At 39.3% G+C, this 27,222-nt stretch overlaps 3 protein-coding genes across 6 annotated transcripts; 2 read left to right on the top strand and 1 right to left on the bottom strand.

Annotated features, from left to right (window-relative positions):
- Positions 1–912: 912 nt before the first annotated feature.
- On the bottom strand, positions 913–21,776 carry LOC117307248 (cadherin EGF LAG seven-pass G-type receptor 1-like). 3 transcript variants are annotated; one of them, XM_033791936.1, is made up of 12 exons: positions 21,590–21,776; positions 19,045–20,487; positions 18,624–18,785; positions 16,913–17,743; positions 15,943–16,524; positions 15,428–15,662; positions 14,188–14,395; positions 10,187–10,299; positions 9,103–9,305; positions 7,135–7,254; positions 1,072–1,291; positions 913–1,032 (listed from the first exon to the last, which is right to left on the bottom strand). In XM_033791936.1, the coding sequence occupies exons 2-11, from the start codon at positions 20,450–20,452 to the stop codon at positions 1,101–1,103; spliced, it is 4,053 nt and encodes a 1,350-aa protein (XP_033647827.1). In that variant the 5' UTR covers positions 20,453–20,487; positions 21,590–21,776; the 3' UTR covers positions 913–1,032; positions 1,072–1,100. The 3 variants fall into 3 exon arrangements, with proteins under 3 accessions (XP_033647827.1, XP_033647826.1, XP_033647828.1); XM_033791935.1 differs by having other exon boundaries at positions 913–1,291; XM_033791937.1 differs by having other exon boundaries at positions 913–1,291; positions 15,428–15,659.
- On the top strand, positions 10,978–13,723 carry LOC117307249 (retinoschisin-like). The gene is made up of 4 exons (XM_033791938.1): positions 10,978–11,509; positions 12,289–12,349; positions 12,494–12,834; positions 13,113–13,723. Exons 1-4 carry the CDS (start codon positions 11,174–11,176, stop codon positions 13,251–13,253), a joined length of 879 nt encoding a protein of 292 aa, XP_033647829.1. The 5' UTR covers positions 10,978–11,173; the 3' UTR covers positions 13,254–13,723.
- Positions 21,777–23,526: 1,750 nt separating the features above from the next.
- LOC117307054 (transmembrane protein 187-like) lies at positions 23,527–25,561 on the top strand. Of its 2 annotated transcripts, none has more exons than XM_033791695.1 (2): positions 23,527–23,592; positions 24,461–25,561. In XM_033791695.1, the coding sequence occupies exon 2, from the start codon at positions 24,488–24,490 to the stop codon at positions 25,364–25,366; it is 879 nt and encodes a 292-aa protein (XP_033647586.1). In that variant the 5' UTR covers positions 23,527–23,592; positions 24,461–24,487; the 3' UTR covers positions 25,367–25,561. The 2 variants fall into 2 exon arrangements, with proteins under 2 accessions (XP_033647586.1, XP_033647587.1); XM_033791696.1 differs by lacking the exon at positions 23,527–23,592 and adding an exon at positions 23,744–23,820.
- Positions 25,562–27,222: the final 1,661 nt, after the last annotated feature.

Below are 27,222 nucleotides of genomic sequence, written 5' to 3'. Positions count from 1 at the left end.
GGTTAAACGAAAACTAAATGATTGGAACGAATTCATTCGTCAAAAACCATGGAGGTTTCGACAATGTCGAACATTATGTGCCTTTGTGTATAAAGACCGCGCAATGGAAAATTTTGGTCTATCGACATTCAACCCAACCAATTCAAACATTCTGTAGTTTTTAATTTCCTCTACGTCACCTAAAACAACAATTGTAACCCCTAAACGAGAACGAAACAATAACAAAATGTACAACAGTAGCCAATATCCCGGATGTACAATCCATAATGCTAAAGTTCAGGTTGAACTGGGTTTATTGCTGTCAATTAATCAAGTCTGTTTGTGACAGTTTCCCTCTTCAATTATTAGTGAAGTGCTACTTTTACGCGCCTCCAGTCTGTAAAAAATTGATGCTGTAAAGTTGTGAAATGAAAACTTGTCTTCCATGTTTGGAGGCTTTATATTGGATATGTCGGTTTTATTTTTTTCTCTGATAAAAAGTCATGGCTGTCGTAACTTGACAAGTTATTTTGAAACTTTTGCCAGGACTAAAATCACCCAAACGAACAGACGATGTACATATAAAGTGGTATAGACCATAACTTTCATTTACAAAAGAATGATCATTTACATCCCAGAGCCTTTCTGGCAGTCAAGATCATATGGAAGGTTCGATTTATGTTCATATTTTTCCACAATTGAATTTAAGAGTTTTAACTGGACAAGTTTTGAATTGTGCCCTCCTTATTTCTTCATATCAAAAGTTGGCAATAATCAGAAACATTTTTATAACAGTTTAACTTTTGTCCGGTGAATTAAGCGTGTCTAACACGCATTGAGTTTTGGAAGAGTTAATCATTATCATGTATGGTAAAGAAACACACCATTATGCAATCGGTATAAATATTCACATTAATTGAATATAATAAGGACTAGCCAGCATGACAGTTACTGAAACAAAAAAAATGTTTTGGATGGCTTAATTACTCTTAATTTTTTTTTTTTTTAACTCCATATCTTACTGTCATAATAAACTTGTAATGGTAAAACCATGGAGGAAAAATGTGTAAAACACAGTTTTTGTTTACGTATAGTTGTTATTTACACATGCAAAGACATAACTAACGGATACGATTGGCTTTGGTAGTTGCATCAACTGTACTAGACTCGCCAAACCCAGCTGTGGAATATCCCTTGATTGTGACTTTGTAACGTGTATTTGGTGTGAGCCTTTCGATCGTGTAACTGGACTGCACTGGGCCGTTAATCATCACTGTCCAAGTATCTGATATTGACTCACCCACATCGTTCACTGAAATGAAAACAGACAAAGTCGTTCCGGTCATTATCATACAAAAACAAATTACATCAATGTTTTGGTAATAAAAAAAAAAGCTTGGTGTCAACTTTTCAAAATCAAACTTTCAATTAGAGTTGGTGATGAATATTGAAGAAGTGTTACTCGTTTCCAGACGAAATTTATTACTCACTTTTGTCTTGCTAAATAGTTAGTGGCCTGACGTTTCGACCATTGCAGAGTCTTTCTCTATCGAGCATGTTAACCTTTGAGAAAGACTCTGCTATATTGTTTTTTTGTGCATGGGCACCATAGGTCATTTTGGTTGGATAGCAGTTTGCAACAGCTAATTCACTGCTTCTTTTGTTGTATTATACATTTTTATATCAAAGCTGTGAAAAAAGGTAAAATAAATGAAACTATACAGACGCAAGTGTGAGTGCTCATAACAGAAACACGAACCGATTTATCATCAAACAAACCCATTATCAAACACACAAACCTTGACAAAGGAATTACAAAGGAAAGTACAATAATCAAATCGTTAATTTAGAACGTGTAGTCATGTAGAAGCACAACCATTGTGAAAAACATTATATTCGCTGGGTCGAGGACAAGCAGTGTAACGTATCTGTCTTTTTTTATCTTCTGGTGCAAATTGAAATTTCAGAATTGAAATGAAAAACTTCTTGGATTTCGTTATTATTCCACAAAAAGAGCACGCGGTGTAGTTCATAATTGGTATCGTCTGACATATCTGTACTTTTCATCTTCTGGTGCAAAGTGAAATTTCAGTCTTAAAATAAAAACTTCTTGGGTTTCTTTATTATCCCACAAAGAGCAGTTACTTCTTAATTGGCGTCTCACGTTCCACTTAATTCATTAGCGATATCTTGATATCGATTGCACTTCCTTAGAAATGGTTATCCTTCAAATTATGAAAAGTAATATTACGCAGTTTCCACGCACCGATTCAACGGTAAGCCAATTAAGTGTACTGAGAAGGAGCGCCAACCGACCTCGTGTGTGATGCCGAAGGTTCGTTGCGGGTTATCCAATTAAGTTTGTCACTACCTTTTAAGAGATCTTTCTATTGCATGTGCAACGTCACAGCTCAAGTTTTTGACAACCAAGGTTGGAAAAATATGGAAAGCCATGAAATGCAAATCAAAAACAGATAGCTAAAGTTTGTAGAAATGGTACACAAAATATTCAAAAATAATGTTGGGTTTGTTGGAAACAAAGCAGCCGATCCTGGGATGTATTTTCTTTTTACTAAAATAGTAGAGAAAATGTTGCACTGGTTAGAACATCTGTTTACAAGATTGAATGTTACGCTCTAACATTCCCCGTCCATACCGACCAGCGTGGTTTGTTTATCAACAGTGGAACGGTCTATACTCCCTTGTCCATATTACGATAGTATTCATAGTCAAAAGCTGGATTTATTATATGCAATTTTACAAGCCACTGGTTTTAACGATAATTGGACACCCACTAGATTTGTTATCATACAATTTCACAATAGTTTTCATATCATATTATTTTCATTTTAAATATTAACAGAAATGTAAAGCGTGCCTTTGCTAAACGATTCAAAGCGCTGCAAACTAGTGCAGGTTTGTAAAGGCAGTGGACACTATTGGTAGTTGTCAAAATCCAGTCTTGTCACTTGGTGTATCTCAACATGTACATAAAATAACAAACCTGTGGAAATTTGAGCTCGATTGGTCGTCGGAGTTGCGAGATAACTTTGAAAGAAAAAAAACACCCTTGTCACACGAAACCATTTCTCACAATGTTTTATTCTATCAACCTCTCCCTATTACTACTTCCCAATTAAGGTTTTATGCTAATAATTATTTTGAATAATTACCAATAGTGTCCCCTGCCTTATAAGAATCCCATGTACGCTTTTCAGGATATTAGGACTAGGCATTCCGAATGGATAGAGGTAGAAAATTTCAAGTTCGAACACCCGTAAACTATAAGTTAAATATTTGATACCTCGATCAAAAGTCGAGCACCAATTGACCACAAAAATTAATGAATCGTCCACGAAAATTAATTCCCAAAGTTACAATATTTCCGCGTCGCAAACAAAATCCAAAATAGACTCCTCTCGTTGCACTTGGATTGCATTTCACTTTGCCTCACTGTACGCACAAAAAATCTATCATTGTACGCACACGAAAAAAATCGCATAGGTTCAACCTGATGTGCGTAAAATTATCATGGTAGTTGTCACGTACATACATGATGAATATGTACGTACGAACAGTTATTGTGTATGTACATAATACTTATTGTGTACGTACACGATAAGAGCGGTTTTGTTTTTATTCATTTGGCATCACTATACCCGTTGTTTTGCAGTATAGTTGGCCTACATTCAACGCGCTAGGATTAATTATGACGTCCTTGTGAACATGCTGGGACCCAGAGGAGACTAATGAAATCTTTGAACCAATGAAAATAAACAAAGATGAATGCCCGAATAACATCCAGCGGATGTATTCACACGACCATTGTATTATTATTGTACACTTCGGCTTCTTATAAACGTGTATATTGAACCCTTTATCAAAACAAAATGGTTGTAGAATCTTGACACTAAATGATAACGATCAAATAGAGGAAGTGTGAAGTTTTACTTCCAACTAATTGAACAGTCAACCTGTTTTGTTTGAATGATCGGTTTCATTATGAGTTTTGACTGCTTATATTTGGGTATGTTTATTGTCAATATCAATAATGTGGTCGTAAATAATGGAAAATTGAATGGAGACATCGGTTGTAGGGTATTTGGATTTTGAAAACTACCATTTTGGAAAAAGAGGGCATGTCATTTATAGAGCGAGTATTGTAAAATTAAAAGAGTAGAAAAATATCTTAAAGGCACTAGCTCTTGGTGAAATGACCCAAGGGGTCAATTTCACAAAGAGTCAAAGGCCATAATCCTAACTTAGGACTAGTCCTAAAGGAGATATGAAAAAAACCTAAGGCTAGTCCTAAGTTGGGCCATAATCCTAACTTAGGACTAGTCCTAAAGGAGATATGAAAAACCCTAAGGCTAGTCCTATGTTGGGCCATAATCCTAACTTAGGACTAGTCCTAAAGGAGATATAAAAAAAATCTAAGGCTAGTCCTAAGTTGGGTTGGGTAAAACTCGTCCGAACTCGGGATAAGACGAATCTGAACTCTTGGTGAAATCCACCCCTGAACACGTTGGTAAATTGACAAATACTTTGTTTCTTTTTATTTTGAAATGGAACATAACTCCGGCTTCGGTTTTAAAGGTTTTGTGTGACCTTAACCATTTAACGGGATAAGGGATTGTTGAAGGCAAAAAATTGATTCCAATATTCTCGAAATAATTCTTCAATATCCAGCAAAGTCACGACCAACCTACCGTCCGATGGATAATTATTGCGGGTGCGCATCTGCCACGTTCGACTGTTTCCTGCGTCTTGCAGGAGTAAATAATTTAATCACAGAAGTTTTTTATTGTTTAAGTAGGAGGTCAATCTAATAAAACGACTAATCTTATTAACTGTCCATCTTGAAAGCTTCGATGACGTTTAAACAGTTTTAATTAGTAGTATTTTTTATTGTTATTTTTTCTTTTCTTTTTCCTTTTTGCTTTGTGGCTTATTAAATTAACCTATATTTTTGCAGATCGATTTGGCCCATTATCTTTTTAGTTTAAATATAGAGGTTGCCCCGTGTTCACACCAACAACCCGTCGGTATCACCCATTAAAATATATCTCAATCTCGGTTTTTAACCCACAAAGGTCATGCACGGGCAATTTATTTAATCAAAGAAGAAACAAATCAATTTTTAAAGTAGGTTTAATTGGTCAATCTAATAAAACGACTAAGTCGTATTAAGTATCCATCGTCACTCATGAAAGCTTCGCTGACGTTTCAACAGTTTTAATTCGAATTATTAAATTATTGTTATTCATTTTTTGTTGCTTTGTGGTTTATTTAATTAACCTATTTTTTGCAGATCGATTGGGCCCATTATCTCTTTAGTACTTGTCATCCATTGAAAGATGTCTCAATTTCGGTTATAAATTACAAGGGTCATGCACTGCAGAGTACTGTCGAGATCTATCGCTGAGGCAATTCGTTCAAGGACCACTGATAAATAAGTTCATGTGAAAGGGGCTGACCCGGCTTGATAACAATATTTAATAACCAGCATGCAGCTAGGGGCAACTACTTCAGTTCACTCACTTGGTTCTAGTTTGTTTTAATCAACTCTGGCGTCAGCAGCATTGCTTAAAGAAAAGCACAGTGCTGTTGGTGAAACTAGTTGTGCGACCATTTTGCAGTATTTTTGACCGCGTGAAGGGCGTGTGTCCAAAACGCAAGTAACAATTTCATGGTTTTCTTTTATTATTGCTTTTATAAAATACTATTTATTTTAACACTTGATTAACAAGACAACAAATTTAAGTCAGTAAAAATACAAGATAAAACTACATTTGCGATGGAAAGAAAATTTGCAGTTGAAACCGCCATATGCGGTCGTAAAATACTGCCAACTATAAAAAAAATGATTCATATTATTGTCGAATAAAAAAACATATAACATTTCACTCCTACAGAAGGAATATTGCAAGAGTGAAATGAACAAATTGGTCGAGGTGAAACTAGGTCAGTGAATGGCGAAATGTAGTTTGATATTGAGATATTCTAATGTGCTTCTACCCAAAACTTCCCAAAACAGTGTTTTTTCGAATGCCGTTTTCATATAATTGAACAATTTTCCTCGGTGATCGGCGAATCCGAAAACTCACGGAATACCCCTGTAATCAATGACCATGCTATAAAAAGCACAGAGAGAGTCAAACTCTACCCAACCTGTCCCATTTAATAAACCAATAATGCATCTAAGTCAACACACTTAAACGAAGTCCCCAAACAGGGAAACGAAACTCAAAGCTTGTTTCCTGCAGTCCAGGGGGAAATGTACTTTGGGTTTATATGTGTTTTAGAAAGAAACATTCAATTTTCAGTCTGGTTAGACCACAGAGAAAGGAAGTTCCTTCCTCCATGGTTAGACAAAGACACTAAAATAAAAATAGAAGCTTACATAAATCTGAAAGGTAATTTAATCATTTGCTTTTAATAAAAGGCTCAATTTGAGGGACCTGCTCTGGTAACCCCGTTCGGCTATTACGTTTTAGTCGGTTTAAATATTTTAACTTGATTGAATTTGTGTCCATCGATAATATTTGCCCCAGACTAATTTCCTTCCACGCCTCAGTCTGTGAAATAGATTATAGACAATGTTATGGTGTGACATTACATAATGGAGTCACAGAGCCCAGACTGATACAAGCATGATGTATACACAGCTCAGAGGAACTTAAAAAATAATATAAAATCTTATATTTCATGGAGGTCTGTTTTGTATCAACTTTTCGTATGAAGAAATGAGGCACGGATGAAATCATGTTCAGCTGTTATTATTTATAATATTGTAAAATAAGAGGAAATTATGAAACACATTGTAAAGTGTTCCTTATAGCCCGGGTGCAGTATCTGGCCATTAAAGACGAGGATTGCACAAGGTAATTAAAACAATTAAAAATAAAGGTGACATGTGCTACTTGAAGAAAAACATGTCATGGTCAACTCTATTTCTAGTGCACAATTTTCCTAAAAGAGCATCAAACAAATTGTATTCGTCATGGTGTACAGTTTGTGACTTGTTCCCTGCTATTTTCTTTTGCTAAGCAAGCATCTTTTAAGCATTATTTTCTGCGTGAGCAGCTCTATAAAGTTGGGCCCAGGTCGTGTACGGGGAGGTGCCTAATATTAATGTGGTTAAGCCAAAGTTACCTTCCACGTGGGAGAGCTGATAGCCAATCAATTGTTCCGATTTATGTTTTGGCGGGCTCCACTTGACGACGAGGGATCTCAATCTAGAGCGAGCTGACAGTGACTTCACTGCACGTGGTACTGCATTACAAAGAGAAAAAATTAGTTATGCTCTACGGTCGAAGCCTCGATGACGTAGGGAGTTAGTGGATTGAGGGCATATTATTTCATAATCAAAACATCACATTTGCAATTATAATCAAAACTTCTGAATATTTCATGTATGAATTGCCGATGGGATGTGCTAACAATTATTAAGAGTGGTGAACACTATGGGTGTCCTGAAAATCCCCGTCAATATAAACATAACATTATGGCTTGACATTTAAAGTTGAGACGTTGGGACAACTTCAAAACTGAGTCCGCGGTAGTGCAGTTAATTACGATCCTATATTAAGCTAAAGTAGTAGTCCCATCCTACTTTTGCCCGGGCAATTGTTAACAAGCAGGACAGTTCTTTTCAGAACTGAGAAGTCTCCCGAACCTCCGATTATCTACTCCGTGGTAGTAAAATAAAGCAAGACAGTTCTCTAAGAACAACTCTACCTGGCAAGTAGATACACACATGGTGTTACCGCAAACCAAATATACAATGTCTGTACTGTTTTATCAACCCATGTATTAGTTAAACATTGTCTCATAGGTTTGTTTAGACGTATTATTTTCCTTGTTCCGTAAGAATGCCTGTATTATGAGGGCAGAGTGTTTGCAACGAGTACACGGTCAAGTGTTTGTGACTGCTCTTGAATGACTTGAGCACCCGGACCCGGAACGAGTCAAGATGTCTCTATTTTAGGCGGTGCCTTATTACAAAATTAACTTAAAGGCAAAGTATACCTTTGGTTTTTAGAACTGTTCGATTGTTTTAATCGTAAATGTGTACAATAAAACTAACATGTGAATTGTTTTAAAAGACATTGCCGAAAATCCGGAGCAAACAATATGTCTACAGGTTTTGAGGCATTGCATGAGGTATCAATATGTATTTGGTTTGCATTAACACACTGTGTGTATCTACTTGCCAGGTAGAGTTTGTTCTTAGAGAACTGTCTTTCTTTATTCTACTACCGTGGAGTAGTATTATCGGATGTTCGGGAGACTTCTCAGTAAAGAACTGTCCTGCTTATTAACTATTACCCGGGCGAAAGTAGGATGGGACTACTACAGCTTAATATAGGATCGTAATTAGCTGCACTACCGCAGACTCGGTTCTTGAAGTGGTCGCAACGTCTCGACTAGCTTGCTCTTGTTCTAGCTTGCTTTCTCCAGCATGCAGGAAGACTAATCCGTATTATAGGAATGCACAAACTGAGAAGCGTCACTGCGGTAACGCTTCTCAAAGTAATATTTGGGGCATACGAACTTAATGTTTAGACATAACCCCATCACTTCGAGGTGAAATGTTTCTCAGAATGCTTTATTCTATCGAAAGCTGATGTAGGCTTCTAAAAAATAGTTGCCACTCCATTCATTTCAAGAGTGATTTCGATCCGTGTACATCCAGGCCCTTTAAGTAAAAGGTATCTGCAGGGAATTTTCCATTAGGAATACCCATCAAGGAATGTTGTATGGTATTTTTTTTTTTTTTTGGGGGGGGGGGGGATTAAAGTTGATGAATAGTAAAACATAACGTATCAAAACAAACAATATTGGACCACCTCGGAGAAAAAAAAATTGTCACATGTTTACTGAAGTTTTATACAACTTTGATATTGTTTTATTTAATGTCAAGTTTCTATCGAAATTGAAGGTACGAGTCTGTAAATTATTCTTTTTTAGAACCGATCTCTTGATTTATGCCAATCAAAAGATGTCCGTACATGAAAACTACTTACCATGTCTTCTGTTCACTGGACACAGTATACACCTTTTTCATAATTTCACATTTTTTGTTCGAACGAGATTTAAAACCATACAACAAATATCTACCTTTGACTTTGGTCTCCACTGTCTCGTTTCTCTTGCACCTCGGTGACGTGCCGACATTCTTGAGTCGAACTGAGAAATCGAGAACTTTGGAGTTGAATTGGACGGCGTTGAGACATCCCTCAAAGTGGGCGGAGGTTACCTGAGTTGTCGTCACGAAGGAAGGCAGACCTCCGAGAAACAATGGTCCGTTCAGATTGATGAATCTGTCATAAAGCATAATGTAAAGTAACGTGTATCGTTGTTTACTTTTTAATAGTAGCTTATAGTTTTTATATACAACCTCACCAGGTTGACCGATTTCTGCATATGAATATTTACTGAAATTGAAAACTTTAGTTGAGTACTTGTATTACCGTTGTAAACAATGACGTTCCATCAAGCTTAAAGCCCGATAAAGGTATGTGTGAATACAAATGTAGGAACAACGCCTTAAAGACACTAGACACTATTGGTAATTGTCAAAGACTAGTCTTCACAGTTGGTGTTTCTCAACATATGCATAAAATAACAAACCTGTGAAAATTTGAGCTCAATCGGTCGTCGAAGTTGCGAGATATTAATAAAAGAAAAAAACACCCTTGTCGCACCATGATCACACGAAATTGTGTGCTTTCAGATGCTTGATTTCGAAACCTCAAATTCTAAATCTGAGGTCTCAAAATCAAATTCATGGAAAATTATTTCTTTCTCGAAAACAACGTCACTTACGAGGGAGCCGTTTCTCACAATGTTTTATCCTATCAACCCCTCCCATTACTTGTTACCAAGTAAGGTTTTATGCTTATACATATTTTGAGTAATTACGAATAGTGTCCACTGCCTTTAAGCAGAACCATTCATTTTTTTGTCGATCTCATTTTTGTGATAATAGAACGAAGAGGGAGGGGCTCCCATCCCCTTCCCTGATTACGCCATTGACATCAAGCAAGAAAACATACACAAAAGGATTGTTTTGGTTCCCTTTCCAAATAAATCCCACTATACTCTTTCTATAGTTCACAAGCTATTTGTAACACCTTCCCCGTTGTTTTACAACACACATAACTTGAAGAAAAATAGCTCAAAGCTATCGAAATGGACTTACTGTGTTCTGGGTTGTTTTTCGAGCCACCCAATGCCAATACATGATGCATCAGCATTATCTATGTTCCAATGTGCAGCGTCTTCGATACATCCATCTATGCCAAGAAGAATATTCTGTGTAAATACAAAATTACACAGATTTGGATAAACTTGAAAAAATCTATCATAATTTGGTTGGAATTGCATGTACATTGCAATTAATCAATGCATTGATTAATTTTCAACCAACGTTTATACATTGAAAAGGTCAATAATGGTACAGTTTTTGATTCTGTTACTAATAATTGACATTTATTAATTATCCGCAAAATTCAACCCAGAACCACACAGTACAACTAGTTATTATAACAGTAGCACGCTGGCAGTGTTTCCAGGGCAACAAGTTACTGTAAAGTAACAATACTTAATAGAGCAATTTATGCAGAACCAAACAGCACAACCGCCAGGTACAATCAATTTATTCCAGTTCACTTCTGATGACGAATCAGTCACGTTCCTGTACACACACCAGGGTAAACTTTTCATAGAGCTGCTCATCCACATAATTCAAGAACACAAAGATTATGCAAACCACATTTGACGGTAAAAGGCCGAAATGCCATGCTACGTGTATCATTCTTGATTAGTATCCTGCTCCTACGTTGTACGGTACGGAATAGTGGCACACTGTTGATCTTTGAGAGCGCGAGCATTGATAGAAAATAATACCTGAGTCATTTGTCAAATAAAAACATTGCTTTGTTCTTCAGTGTGTAAAAAATCAATTTAGTTTTTTGTTGTCAACAGGTCAGATCAGTTTTCCAATCAGATCGGTTTTCCAATCTAGTATTGGTTTTATTATGTGACGTATAAGGATATCAGAATGTATAGCGTTTTCGTTACCGTGGCAACGGATTCCCTTACAGTCTAAGTTAAACCACGATTTTCCAGGAGTGCACTGTGGGCCTGATGTGTTCAGCAATTCACCATTTCAAGCCAGAGTGAGAAAATGGCCATTGTGGGTAGTTTGATTTTCCTCTCGCTTGAGATGTTTCTTGAGACTTCAGCATCTTACAGTGTTAGTGGTCTTTGCCGAGTGGTGTCGTACCAGCCGGTAGAGCACCACGCCCTCGTAGGCCAATCCTTCATGGATATCTCGGGCATCTCAGCAATTCGTTGTTCGGCTCGGTGTCTAAGCCATCATGGATGTTTCTCATTCAACTACGATCACATCAACAAAGTATGTCAGATGAACAACGCCAGTGCTGAGCACGTCAGTGAGAGTTTTCAAGGAATGCGGTATTTCTCGTACTACGACGCAACTGCAAAACCAATGACCTGTCAGGTACTTGTAAAGTTCGTTCATGTGTGTTTTTTCAAATAAATTTATCATCACGATCTGTCTATTTATTTCATGACTGACGAACTCAACCTGAATTTTTCTTAATTTAATTAAAGAATCATTACAAAATTGGACCCTGAAATGGACCCTGAAAAAATTGGTCCAGAAACGGACCCTGATATCCAGTACGTCACTGTAGTACAATACGAAAGTGCAAGGCCACCAGGGCTAGGGTAAACTGCGTAAAATAACAGAGGTTTGAACTTTGAGCAAGCTCACGCGCCGTGGATTTTACGCTGTGCACGGCGTGAACTCGGGCTGTGATAACTCATAGCTGACAGCTACCCCCTTCCTATCAATTTGAGGGTGAAAATAAAGGGATTTACAGCTTCTTCGGCAGATTTTTATTGAAAATATTGGCAGCAAAATCACTATACAATGAGGGCAATGTTAAACCACAATCTCCGTGAACAAACACATAACATATCGAGTGAACCTTCCGTTCGAGTGAACGTGGAATTTCCTATTTGGTGGAACTGTGTTTACTGTGTTTGCATGTCATTGTTCAGCCACCGGTAAGGTTCCATGTTACAAACTCCGGAATATTCTTCGAGAATTTAGTCTTTATTGAACAATAAATTGCAACAGTAATCATGTCTTTTTAATCGCACGTTCATATGCAGGACGCAGTGTTTGTTTACATTTTAATACCCACTATAGGTCACGCGACGCACGGAGCGCAATCGGTCTATTGATGTTTTTGTTTCTACTTTGTTCCACAGAATACTTCATCTCTGTCATGCAACGGAAAGTGCGCCCCCATTAAGGGCTGCGGGTTTTTTGGTGAGTAATCACAGAGAGTAGTATTAGCTTAAATTCGGCCTAAGTTAATACTAATTGATTTGAAATTCTTCTTCTTCTGCTGAGTCATCTATGTAAATGTAGGCGACAATAACTCTTGTTTATTTCTGTTTCCCAATCCGAAAGAAAAACTCGGTCTTGAAGATGGTTCGATCCCCGATGAGAGCCTCTCCGCATCAAGTAACTGGGAACACCAAGGAGGTTATATAGCTGTGAGCACGCCGGGTGGTGGCCGTCTCAACAAGATACCGCCTGATGACTCTAACGCCATAGGAGCATGGCAACCCAGTGTAGCGGATACCAACCAGTGGATACAGGTGGATTTAGGCAACCCAATCTACGTCACTGGGGTACTCACACAGGGGCGTTGGCAACATGTGCAATGGGTGACCAAGTACAAAGTGCAGTTCGAACCGCCCTCACCGGCACATCTTGTCGACGTGAAAGACCAACTTGATCAAACTCAGGTAAGCTGACATTCAGCTAGACTGACCCCCTTTCTTTATCGTCTCCATATGTTTATGTTCAGTTCATGTACTTGCATTTGACTGCGTACGTGAAATTATAAATTTAGGTGAAAGTTGATTATGAACAGGTGTTGATGCAGGCAGGATGCCATTCTCTGACGTAATTCACGAGCCCCGAAGTCTAACGTCAGAATGTTCAGGCTAATGATCAGCCTTCCTTGATTTCACAACTCTCCGATGATAAGCAATTTAACTATGCCATAATTCTCTCCTTCCAGATATTCAATGGCAACACTGATAACAACGGCATCGAGGAGAGGCACTTCTTCGAGCCCGTCTTGGCCGTCAAGATTCGCATCGTGCCCGTTCAGTGGAATGACTTCATCGCGTTGCGTTTTGAGCTGCTTGGCTGTAAATAAGTTATATGCAGTGGAGGAACTTGATAGCGATATTGAATGTAATACCATTCAGTGACGTTCTTGATTGGCCTCATTACCTTTAACATCGTGAACTCTTTGGCATGATATTGTTAACATTTAGTTTTAAGTTTTACACATTAATTTCGCTGTTCCAACAAATTTGAAACCCAGTTTATGAACGGCATTTATGTGTCTTTAAAGCTTGTACAGATGTAAGTATATATAATAGTTTGTTTTACTTAGTGATTTAATGTGCACGCTTTTACCAGGTTTTATTTTGACGCCCGGCAATTAATTAACCACTCAAAATTCTCTTTTCTCAACTTTTCAGATAGTATTCAAATTTCCTATTTTAATTGGTTTTGTATTATTAGTGAGCTTTTATTTAAACTATTCATTATCAATTCTCTCCTTTTTTAGAAGAACCATTTCGTATTTGTTATTATTTTAATTTATTATTTTATTGTTTATTCTTTAATATGTCCATCCTGTGTTGCACACATTTTAAATTAGGCTAAATGTATAATTACGATTGCTGAGTGTAACGCTTTTTGCAATTATTTTGCACATATTATGTCTCAAAATATTAACATCAGCACCTCATACTCCACTGTTTAGATTTCTTTGTTAGAACTACTTCATCTTTGTTTTGTATGGTTTGCTTGTCCGAGATGGCGGCGTGATGCATTTGCCGTACCGGGGGGGGGGGGCACCCGAATCTCCGGGGGGGGGGGGGCGAATCTTCTGCCACATCAGTACAACACTATTAAACTGCAACCTAAAAATAAAATGCTTGCGCCCTCGCTTGGCGAATCAAATATTCTATTTCAGGAGATTCACAAAAAAATCATCCGTTACGTCACGATTCACTGGTTTACAAGTTTTCGTGATTATTGGTTAGTAATAATATTGAGAAACCCGAATTCAACCTTACCCCTCCTACGTTGTTAACATAAACATCATGCCAGCGTCCGTCACTGACGTCAGTTGCAATGGACGCACTGACTACACTGGTGCCCATCCTGCTAGACTTGATGAACTGTAGCCGGCCACCAACGATCTGGAGTGCGATGGACTCGCCCCTCCCTCTTAGATACGGACCATTGTACAGTAAGATACCGTTCGGTTTAGCGGTCTTGAATCTTCGAAATAGAAAGAAAAATAAAGCAGAATAGTTTAACATTAATGTTTATTAATTGTTTTTTTAGTTTTTTTTTGTTTTTGCTTGTACGGTTGTTTGTATCTTTGTCTTTGCATTGTTTGTTTCTTTGTATATTGTAAAGCGCTCCGTTCTTTGTGGGGCGCTATATAAATGCTTTCATTATTATTATTATTATTATTATTATTATTATTATTATTACATTGATAAAACACATTGTTTCCTTGGGAACAGCGGCAACGCTGGGGGTGGGGAAGCAAGTGCCTTTAGCACTTACAACGTTGTTGATGTTCTGATCTTTAAAATGTTTTTTTTTGTGTGGTAGTTTTCTTGTTTTAGTATAGGTAGTATCCTCACGATGGACACGAAATGAAGAATCAAGAGGAGACACAAGAACGGGTGTAGGGTACACCGGGGAAGATGTGACACAGATAACTAGTCTTGTGATAATACATAAATTGTCGTTTATGTGTTCACCTTTTTTTTAATGAAGTTTTTCTTGATCCCGTTTTCGGTCATAAGACTGAAAGTTTGACATAAGGCTTTTGCCATAATGGACAAGGGGCGAATCTACAAACACCAGTTCACTGCATCCGTTTCACAGTCTCGTCTTAATTTGTACAGAAGCGTATAGCTGCCGGATGGAAACGAAAACATTTCCTATCGTGTACGTACGCTTGAACTTGTCGTATACGTACACGACAAGAAATTTGTTTTATTGTGGCGGCAATATACGCTTCCGTATCAAGCGTTCTGGGCCCAATTTTTATAGAGCTGCTAAGCACACAAATTTGCTTAGCATGAAATTTCTACCTTGTTGAAACAGGATTACCAACCAATTGTTGTACATTGCTTCAGCTGTATTTTTGTTACTGAAAATCACGTGGAAATTTGGTTTGGTAATCCTATTTTTATTAAGGAAGAAATTTCATGCTTAGCAAATTTGTTGTGCTTAGCAGCTTTATTAAGTTTTGCCCAGCTTGAACTTGACTCATTATCGTTATCAGGCACATACCGTAACGTGATGTGGAATTTCCTCTCACTACGCCCCAACGGCTTGAATGCCAGGAAAGAGTCATCGGTAAAACTGCGCGTTGTCATCTCGCAGTGTGGACCGTCGTATCTCGTGTGGTCTCTGCACAAGCAGTTTACTTCCCCCGCTTCGTCCACGGTACACGTCCCGCGTCTATTGCAAATTGCTTCTGGGCAAGTACCGGCTGGAAACGGAGGTTGGCAGGTACCGTTGCCTACTGGAAATAGCAGTGAGGAATATCTGGTTTGGTTGTCATGAGATGGAGGGTTTGGCTTTTTAATAAAATATTCACCATGCTATCAGATCGAAGCTTTTTTATTATAAAAATGATTGCCCATCCTTTGTCTCATGACATAATGGCTTGTTCAAACTCAACCAAACCATTCACGAAAATGGTCAAAACTTGGGACTAGTCCCATGACACTTTAGGGGTTATTACAAACGAGGCTAGTCCTTAGTTACTCGTCCTAACTCAAGATAAAACTCAGGGTTCTTACCTGAAAATAAACACTGACATCTAAATCCATCTTTCACATCCAAGCACTCCTCAAACTTGCCACACGACACGGATGTGCATGATCCCTGTGATGCCTGGCAGTGTGTTAGAAGAACAACATTGAAAGATACATAGGTCAGTCCAAGTGCGACCGGTGCAACCACACTCGATGTATTGGTGACGGTGGGCCGGAGAAGACACAGTGATCGGATAGAATCGGGAGTCATGTCGACTAGAGTCCGAAGGCGTTCCACTTCGAGGTAGATCATCGACTGGAGCTCATCCGTTGGAATGATCGTCCCGTCCCGTCGCCTGACGGCTAGAGACACCCTCAACATCGGTGCTTCCGTGGTGGTAACTCCATGGTCTTGATCATTCAAACCTCTGCGGATTAAGAAGGTGACGAGCTCCTCGTCTGTTCGGAAGATGTCGGCGATGGTTGCTAGGAGGTCTCGGTGACGGGAGAGGAAAGTCTCTCTGTCTGAGCGGATACGGAGTCGCATTGAGATGCTGTTCTTGAATGTTGTATATGTGACTTGCTTCATGTAGATCGTACAGTTGCAGGTAACACTATTAATGCCATCTGAAAGAAAGCATTATGTTAAACTCGTTTTTAAGTGACTAAAACTCCCACTTCCCTCAAACTTTTTTCTCTCCTGTTCTGACTTTAAATTTGTTTCAAATCTTTCTGATAGGTTGCTTATTCAGAATTATTGTATCAAAGACTAAAGCACATAAGAAACTGGGCGCCGGTGACCCAGGTAAAATTTGTCCGCTGGATTTTTAAACATAGGTTGGAGGAGGAGGATTCAAAGAGGGCGCTATCATAATGAGTTTGTACACATTTTTCCATTAGGGGACAGAATCCCTGAGTTGGGGATCTCCTGTCGCACTGGCACTCCGGAGGTCGCAGGTTGAAATCCTGCTCTAGTAATTTTTTTTTTTACAATCCAAAACATGTTTATATTTACCCGAAACGTTAACTGTCAGATGCCCAGTCAATGGCTTGAATTCAGAGTAAGGTTCTTGGTGATAGGCATAGATAGTCCCAGTAGTCTGGTCCACAGAGAAGCTTACACCAACTCTTTGATTGATAACACCATATTGACCCCCTGGTCGCCTCCTGTCTCCTATCCCAAGGGACACCGCACTGGCGAGTAGGTGGTAGTTCAAGGAGTCACCGACGTCCTTATCAAGAGCCCCAACCTTGCCGATAATATTATAGCCAATAGTTCCCTCGTAGAAGTTGTAGAAGATGACCTGGCTGGCTGGAACTATCGGTGCGTTGTCGTTCTCGTCTCCGATGTGGATGACCAAGCGAACGTCGCTGAAGAGCCGTCCAGACGACGCCCTGACGGTGACTTCGTACTCGGCCCGTTTCTCCCGGTCGAACCGGTACAGGGTGTGGACAACCCCGGTCCGCCGGTCTATCTGGAACCAGCTCTGGCGCACGCGTTGCACGAACGCGTATAAGATGATGGCGTTCGGTCCCTCGTCGGCATCGGTCGCGGTGACCTGGCCGATCAGGTCAAAGGGCAAGTTGTTCTCAGGAACCACGAGGTCGATCGTGTCAGAGGGGAACTTCGGTGGGTTGTCGTTGACGTCACCCACCCGGATGTAGATTTCTGCAAACCCTTCTTGTCTTGGTATGCCACGATCGGTTGCGATGACCAGAAAGTTGTAGTGCGATACCCTCTCACGATCGAGGGATCCAAGAGTGCGGATAAGTCCACTTTTGTCATCGATGGTAAATTTGTTTCTATGGTTACCGGATAGTGTGTAGGTTATTTCACTGTTTCGTCCTAAGAAAAAAAAGTTTAAAAAACCGTCATTATATTAAAGCAATGTATAGGTAAAAACATTCATTCGCCAGAGTAGTCATGAAACCAAAAAATATCAGAGTCAAATACAAATGGCTTGTTGACTTTTCGGGATTCTGCAGGATTAAGCACTATTTATGCGTATACGGGTGACGTCATTAGCCTTTCCATAAGGGGGTTTTGCGACCCCAACCAAAAACTGTTTCTGACGTCATAACCAAAACGGTAACTGAGCTCACAACTTGGTTATTGTTCAGTCTGAACAGCAGAACCAACGACCAACAACCGAAACAGTGTTTGGTGCGGGTCGCCAAAACGCACTCCATATATAGGAGTACTATTCACGCCTGCGCACAGAAACTCTCCGCTGGCTAACGCAACAGAGGGCAAGTTCGAGAAGCGACCATTTTGTCAACCACTAGTTAATATTCAATATCCTGGGTACCAGGCAAAATTGCCCAGTGGCAAACTTTAGTCCGTCGTTCGAACTTCCATCGAACTTGTGCCCACAAACGGGTTTATCAGCTACATACAACATTCCCGCACTTTGCCGACCAGTAGTAACATTATACTTAGTAGTGCACACCCGCGAGTCTGCAATTCACATGGCATGGGAAAGGTGTTGCTTCTGTGAGTAGAAGAGGGAAGGTAGCTATACAATTGTTACGTTTATTCAGCCGCCATTTTGAAAAAGTGCCCTCACGTCATGACCCACTCCTGATTTTTTTTGCAGACACCCAGATTTCAATTGCCCATGGGGTAAAGGTTTCAAAGAGTGTTTTAAAAATCCCCTTGGGTGCAAGGTTTGGGTATTTGGCCCGTGTACTATACACGTTGAGTCAACCAACAAAACAATGCTCACCTAAATCTTTATCCGATGCAGTGACGTGAAGAACTCGACTATACGAGTGGGTATCTTCACTGACGACACTCTCATATCTAACCTGATCAAAAATCGGCACATTGTCATTGCTATCTAAGGCGACTATTTCCAGCACAGCTACGGCCATTCGTTGTGGTTGCCCTGTCAATGAGAATTACCAAAGATAATTTAAAAAAAACGTTTGGTCAATAAGAATTTAGATCTTCTGCGAATGTGTGCAACACGAATGTCACAGCCCTGTTTTCGCTGCGAATGTTTCGTTCGCAAGGGGTCTGCTGCCAGAGCGTCCCTTAAGTCCCCATTGTTATACCATTCTCGTATAAACTTTGATCACAAGTTTTGTAAGTTTAAGATCATCTAAATGATAGTATCCAGTTTCTTATCTTAAGCTTGATATTACCTTTGTCGGTTGCCGTTACATTCATAACATAACGGCCTTTCTCCTCCCGGTCCAACTCTCGCCGAAGAGCAACAACTCCGGTCTCGGGATGCACGCCAAACGCTTCACCGTCCGGAGTTTGACTGGATATGTTGTACATTATCACCCCGGCTGCCCCCTCATCCCAGTCCATCGCTTGCACCGTCAAAAGGGTCGTACCGACCGGGGAACTTTCCTCAACCTCGGCATAATACAGGTCTTCATAAAACACTGGTGTGTACAAGTTTGCGGCTGGGGAGGAGGTTGTATCAGAGGCTGGGGAAATGGTGACTTGTGTGGTTGTGGTTATTGGCAGGATTGTGGTGGTAGTGTCGACTGCTCTACCGGTTGTAGCTGTGATTATTGTCGGACTTCTTGTGGACCGAAACGTAGTAGGGTCGGGTTTGCTTGATGTAAAACTTAAAGTAGAGCTAGTAGGAGTACCGACATATTTTGTGGCAGTGATTGCGATTGTTTTAGGACTTTTTGTAGCGGGGGAAGTAGTCGTGTCAGCTTCTTTGCTAGTTGTGACAGTTCTTGTTGTCGGACTTATTGTAGCATAAGCAGTAGTGGTGTCGACCATGGTTCCGGGTGTGCTTGTTGTCGGACTTATTGTAGCATGAGCAGTAGTGGTGTCGACCATGGTTGCGGGTGTGCTTGTTACAGTCGGACTTATTGTAGCACGAGAAGTAGTGGTGTCGACAGTGGTTGCGGTTGTAGGCCTACTTGTTGTCGGAGTTATTGTATCTTGAGATGTAGTGGTGTCGACTATGATTGTTGTGCTTGTTGACGGAATTATTGTGGCACGAGAAGTAGTGGTGCCAACTGTGAGTCTACTTATTGTCGGACTTATTATAGCATGAGCAGTAGTGGTGTCGACCATGGTTGCGGTTGTGCTTGTTGTCGGACTTGTTGAAGCACGGGAAGTAGTGGTGTCGACAGTGGTTGTGGTTGTAGGTTTACTTGTCGTTGGACTTATTGTGGCATGAGAAGTGGTGGCGTCGACCATGGTTGCGGTTGTACTTGTTGTCAGACTTATTGCAGCACGGGAAGTGGTAGTGTTGACTGCTCCGGTGGTTGAGGCTAAGTTCGTTGTCGGACTTTTTGTAACAGAAGAAGTGCCGTCTTTTTCTTTAGTCGTGTCCTCCGTTCGTGGAATCGATGTTTTTTCCTTAGGATCTTCTTCTAGTTGTGAAATCTTGCTATTTTCAAGTTCCAAATGACCGATATGTGGTTTTTCAACTGTCTCTTCTATGTTTGTATTTCTCACGGTAAAACTTTGGCCGGTAACCAAATCATCAGTAACGCAAGAATGGTGTTGCTCTATCTGGGTTACCAACGCAATGACGAGAAAGGTCAATCCGAAATGCTGATGTTTTAATGCCATCATGCTCTGTGACCGGGCAATCGTTTACCTTCGAACTTCTGTTCACGGATAAAAACAACGAACATATTTTAGTTTGCAGTTGTAACCTTACCGTATCTTTTAATTCCAGACTTATAGCCTTTATCTGTTAATTTTGTACATTGTTTTTTCTTAGCTTCAATTTTTTTAACAGATTGGCGAAACGGAGTGGACAACATGCCCAAATATGACACCCACTGTCTTCTAAAAAACAATCTTGCTTTCAGAAAACCAGAGTTTAATAAAGTCTCAACGTTTTCTTAAAGACTTTTTTTGAAACTTCGAGACAACCTTTATAGGTTCCGAGAGAGTGATTATTTTACGAATATGTTGACCTATTAGTATTACACCGATAACACATTTCATAACATGAACCTTGATCATTTTGCCAATTCACTATTTCAGTCTTGCATACCTCATTAAACAATGTGTCAAATAAATCCAGCACAATGGATCATAGCAGAATCCTTTGAGGCATTTAGACACCTTTGGTAATTCTTCAAAGACCAGTTTTCTCACTTGGTGTATCTCAACATAGGGCCTATGCATGAAATAAACACACCTGTGAAAATTTGTACTCAATTGGTCGTCGAAGTTGCGAGAGAATAATGGAAGAAAAAAACACTCTTGTCGGTCGTGAGTGTCAGATGCTTCATTTCGGGACCTCAGCTGAGGTCGTCGAAGTTGCGAGAGAATAATGGAAGAAAAAAACACTCTTGTCGGTCGTGAGTGTCAGATGCTTCATTTCGGGACCTCAGCTGAGGTCTCGAAATCAATTCATAAATTGTAGTGAGAAATACTTCTTTGTCAAAAACTACGTAACTTCAGAGGGAGCCGTTTCTCACAATGATTTTACTATCAACAGCTCTCTATTTCTCGTTACCAAGTATTTGTTTTATGCTAACAATTGTTTAATAAGTAATTACCAATTAGTGTCAATGTTAGCTTGTAGTGAAGTACAACCATGGAGGAAACTCCATGGTACAACACATAGGCCTACACTCAAACACTAAACTACCACGGAAAGTCACTTGACTACAAACAAACTCACTCGGCGTTTCCATGGTCATTCAGAAAAACCTTGCACGACTGCAGTAAGACAAAACCGACGGCATTACTTACCCAACAATCAAGCCAGCTCAGGGCTGCATCTTTGAAATATTATTCCAGCAGACAGAGCTTGCAGAAGCAATAGAATTTCATACCAATAAGTGTATTTAATGTCCCATGCACAAAATCCCCGATATTATAGGCAGTTGTTGAAAAACGAAATATTAGCCTCATTAATCCTAGAAAATTGAACACACATCTGTTTGGCCGCCAGGTGTCCAAACGCGATAACTCTAAAAGTGTGGAAAACTTCCAACCCATAGGGAAATAAACTTGCGCTAGTCTTTTGGTTGTTTATTGGATTTAAAGGCATGTATGTAACCCCGGTTTTTTTCTGGGTTTTTTCTCTCTCAAATAATTACTTTCATTAGAGGTGTTTTTTATTTTAATTTTTAGAGTAATCAGTTATTATTCTTAACAAGATAATAATGTTCTGTCGTTGTGAAGATCGAGTACCATAATCACCAAGAGCAAGTTTCAATTACATCCGAAGATTAATTATCGAGGCTGGAATGAAAATATTAGTCTGGTTCCATTTGCCCATTCTAATAAAAAAAAGCACTGATATCTGCAGGGGATAGGACCTAGTAACCAGCTCAACAATTGAGCCAAGGAGAAAATAATATGCAAATGTTGTATCTTATTGAAACTAATGAAAGTTGAGATTGGCTTATCTCTGTCCCGAGAGATGCTCTGAGTTTCATTTTAATATTAAATTACTATGCCCTATTATGATTTGTTGAGTTCTTTGTTATCGGTTTTCAACTTTAACGGTTACCCAAGGTCAGTATCCATTTACCTAGAAAAAAAAGTTTGAACCCTTAAATTTTCTTTTGATTAAATCCTTGTGTTTTTTTGAGACATAAATTATGTCAGAAAAACATATGGTGGGGCATTTGACTCATGGCTGAGAGTAAGGCCTTCGGGTCTAATTGAAACAAGGGACTTGTTCGTATCAGCATTCCACTCTTTCACTGAGTGAACAGCTGGGTGCTTTTACAGTTTTAGAACTTGGGGATTTCAGCCCACACCCCAAGGTTGTTCGATGAACTGGGGTAATTTATTACGGTGTTAGAAGACCATAGATGATTATGTACATGAGTTAAAAATCCGAAAATAGTATAACAATTCTCAAGAGTATGTGAAACTTTGATGATTCGGATAGAGTTTGTGTCTTCGATCATGTAATGACTTTTTGGTCCAGGTTTTATCAGTGGGTCTTGTGCAGAAACCTCCTCTGGGGCCGGGTGAACTCATCATTGTCCTAAGTGAGCAATAACGTGAAGACAAAACCAAATGCATCATATAAAGACGTGCACAAGTAGCCTACTTTATAAAATACGTTATGTCTTTATAAGAAGAAACTCATTGGGGCCATCATGAATAATATTATGGTACTTCAGTATGTGCCCAAAATAAATTTATGTCTTGATTATGGCGACTGAAGGGTACTGTTTGGCAATTATGTTGTGGTTTACTAACGTGGCAGACGCCGATAACCAATTATCTCACATGTGAAATCCAGTATAAAAAGAACTCATGACAAACACGCTATATGCACACGATGCCGACGAGTCTTGCAGATCAGAATCAAGACCAGAATTTGGGTCTCAAAGTAAGCTTTCCTTCACTTTCGATGCCGCAAGACCACCATCCAGCAGTGGGTTAGACTTGTGGACAAGTCGTTAAATGTCTGTCGCGGTGATAGCGTTCCGACTCTATTCCGAATCTCCCCGCGATTCCTGCGGTATTCTCGCGAGACTGCTGGCCCCGCTAGGCTACTCATCTCAAGGGAGTAGAAGTCGGTAACCAGCAGTTCGCGCGAGAGCTATGATCTCGCGATAGCACCGCCACAACTCGACTACCTCACCGCGGCAGACCATTAACGACTTGTTCACAAGTCTAGCAGTGGGTGTGTGAAGAATGTGTCATTGACGCGGCACTGGAGGGCGCTCTTTCAACTGAACCATCCGTCTTCTTTCTTTAGCTGCGCTGTATGGACAGTGGCTTGGCAGGTAAATATTAATTTTGAATTGTTAGAAAACAGTAAAATCAACCATTTTGTAGAAACTAAGTGAGATGGCAAGGTACATCAATAAATGGCGCTATTGGTATTCACATTTTCGAAAGAGAGTTAAATGGACCAGCACAACTACTGTAGCCTCCCTCATTCACAAATAGTATCACTGATTATAATATTGCCTTTATTTACCCAGGCAGTAGTGCTATAGTATACCATGGAGGTAGTTGTATATGGAATTTTCATATTGTTTTCCTTAATTTAAATGGACGTTTACTTGGTCTATAAATTAAACTGTATGCACAGCCATACACTGTATTATAGACACGCTTCGCTATGGTAGAGAGTAGAAGGGGCTGTTCCATGATTTAGAAGGCTGGTATCTCATTATTTATATTATAGTCTCAACCCTTTCTTGCAAGCACAATGCCCTCCCAGCTCCGCGTATCACATCTATAGAAAGTGCTGCACTGCATGGGGTGTGCAGTAGCTGGGTGTAGTGTTAATTAGTTCATGCACAGCCATAATTTTGATGAAACAGCCCTTTTTTGGGTAAAAGCCAAAATTAATAGCCCTTTCACATGTTTGTTTGTTTAGTAGGGCTGCATGACATCTCTGATCTATGAGTAGACTAAAAAGTTGTGAGCGTTGAGAAATAGGACTGAGTCAAGACTCAAGGAAAGGGAAAAATATTCATTGATTTAGTTTGGTCCTAAAAGATAGGCTTTCTACCTTGTATTTGTTCAAAATAAAAGATGGAGTGGCCTAGGTTTTTGCAGAGGACGAGACCTAGGCCTACCAAGATTTGTGTAAAAGTAACTTTTCCAAATTTCCTGATTGTGATTAGGTTTTTTTCTCTTCAGATTCACGACTCAAGATAAACAACCAGAATGGGAAGTATGGCGGTGTTGATGAGCTTACTACCAGTGGTTGTGAGTACATCCCTCATGATCATGGTCGTTTCACACGGCATCTTCGACCCAATCAAAGTGGATCTTGGATTTGAACATTATGCCGAGAAACCGGACTTCACCATTGGATCATACAAGCTCCCTGATTGGTTAAAGTTAGCCATGCCGCTAAATGCTCTCGTCAACATCGGCTACGTCATCATTGGCTTTTACTGGATATTTCGAACATACTTCGCAGAGAGGAATAAAACAGTTGGTTCTCTCCATGCGTACTTTGCTTACACCTTTGCATGGATGAGTATCGTGTATGGACCCATACAACTGGGGCGGATCTTGTATCAGACTCACCCCTCTGCAATTTTGGATCAATGGGTCACTCTTCCCTTCTTTACCTTAGTAATCCTCTGGAGTAAGTCCTTCATCATTGGCTGGAATCTAAACGTCTGTCTAATGTTTATGCTGTCGTCGATCTTGAGCTACAACTTGGTCTTCTTTAGTGAGTTTGGCTTTGAGGTTTCCCTCATCCTGCATGCTGCCAGTGTTTTAAATGCCATGCTCGCAATTCACGGAAAATACACCTGCGAGGGTAATATAAAGACATTGATGCTCACATTTCTAGCGTTTGTGATGTTCATCTTATTTAAGGTGCTGGATCTTCACCTTCCCCGCTATGGAGACGTCTTCACAGAGGTCAGCGGTCATTTCCTGTCCAAATTATTTGGTGACATTGCTCAGATTCAATGCGTTTTTGTTTTCTTTGAGAATATTGCCCAAAACCTTCAGGCGTCTGCTTTACTAGCAGACCTGAAGGTCAAGAGGGATGACAAGGTCACATCATCAAGGAAGAAGAAAAGATAAATGCTGAAGACTCAAAGACTCTTTGGTGAGAAAAGGAACCGATGAAGAGCATCATACTGGCTCGGTCACCCTTGGATCTTGCTTTTATCTCGTAATGACTGTGTTCCACTATGTACTAACCTTAAAGAAACTGGACAATATTGGTAATTGTCAAAGACCAGTCTTCTCACTTTGTGTATCTCAACATTTGCACAAAATAACAAACCTGTAAAAATTTCAATTGGTCGTCGAAGTTGCAATATCATAATGGAAGAAAAAAACACCCTTGTCACACAAAGTTGTGTGCTTTCAGATGCTTGATTCCGAGACTTCGCGCGTGAGGTCTCGAAATCAATTCAAAATTCCAAATATTTTACTGAGAAATTGCTTCTTTCTCAAAAACTACTTACTTGAGAAGGAGCCGTTTCTCACCATGTTTTATACTATCAACAGCTCTGCATTGCTCGGTACCAAGTAAGTTTTTATGCAAACAATTATTTTGAGTAATTACCAAAAGTGTCCAGTGCCTTAAGACCTTAAAGGGGCTGTGTCAATGATCACGATCGAAGCTGACCTAGTATGGCTGTAACTGGAATCATCAACTCTCACCCAGCTACTGCATGCGTGCCCGCCCTCTACATTACATCTATGGAGAGCCATGTGCAGTACTTGTATGAGGGTTCACAATTTTCAGCCATTCCAATGCCTACTTTGATTTTGAGTGATGACACAACCCTTTATTGTATTGGCTGATGAGTGAGTGTCATAGAAATATAGAACACTGTGCAATCTCTCATTTCTACATAATTGCGGCCATTTCAGCTATTATATATTGTAGCTTTGCTTTGATATGGTTATTTTGCCGTACAATCATGTCATTGATGGCGCATTATAAATGCATTATTATTATTATTATTATTATTATTATTATTATTATTATTATTATTATTATTATTATTATTATTATTATTATTATTATTATTATTATTATTATTATTATTATTATTATTATTATTATTATTATTATTATTATTATTATTATTATTATTATTATTATTATTATTATTATTATTATTATTATTATTATTATTATTATTATTATTATTATTATCGTGACCAAAGAATACTGATCCCTCAGACTATGTCGCAACTCTCTCAATACACAGCTCTGACACAGAGGGAGTAAGTACTGAGGGAGTAACAACAACTTTCGATTAGGAGCCATTTTGGGTCTAAAACGCATACTGGATACCAGACTAGAGTGCACATTGGGTTGTGCTACATTTGGACTGAAAAATGGCATCCAGCAACCATGTAACCAAAAAGAAATCTGGTCCCTCAAAGTCATTACTCTCTCAATACACTTCACTGCACTGCCACAGATGACAGTAGTGCTAAGCATTGTCCGTGTTTCACGATGTGCAATTTGTGTTTTCTGAAAGTCTGACAATTTGTAATCAAGCTGTCAGCATTAGATTGAATATAATGTATGAATCCCTCAGTAATGCATTGACATTGAAGTAGTGTCAGAACTGACTTAAATCTGGTGAATCTAACTACATTTAAGGCAATAAATCACAAAGAAAATTCTAAAATAATGTTTGTCTGCTGAGACGAAAATTCTTTTTGTGACATTGTTTTACTCATTGCTCAAAAACTATGGTGCTGTAGTCTACAGCACCTCGGCGAGTAATATTTTACGGGGAGCTTTCTTCCATCATTATTATCTTCAAACCATGTAAGTTTAATGTAAATATGTGGACAATGTGTTTGTGTCCTACAAATAGTACCAAACCCTTTAAAGGAGAAAACTGCCCTTCAGTGCCCTAGTGAATATGTGATATGTACAGACAGTTCACTTTAAATTTGCCCTAGAA

This window comes from Asterias rubens, chromosome 2 (assembly GCF_902459465.1).
Source record: "Asterias rubens chromosome 2, eAstRub1.3, whole genome shotgun sequence".
In the NCBI taxonomy this organism is placed as follows: domain Eukaryota; kingdom Metazoa; phylum Echinodermata; class Asteroidea; order Forcipulatida; family Asteriidae; genus Asterias; species Asterias rubens.
The sequence above is the reverse complement of the archived record's forward strand: the minus strand, read 5'-3'. Positions and strand labels throughout refer to the sequence as shown.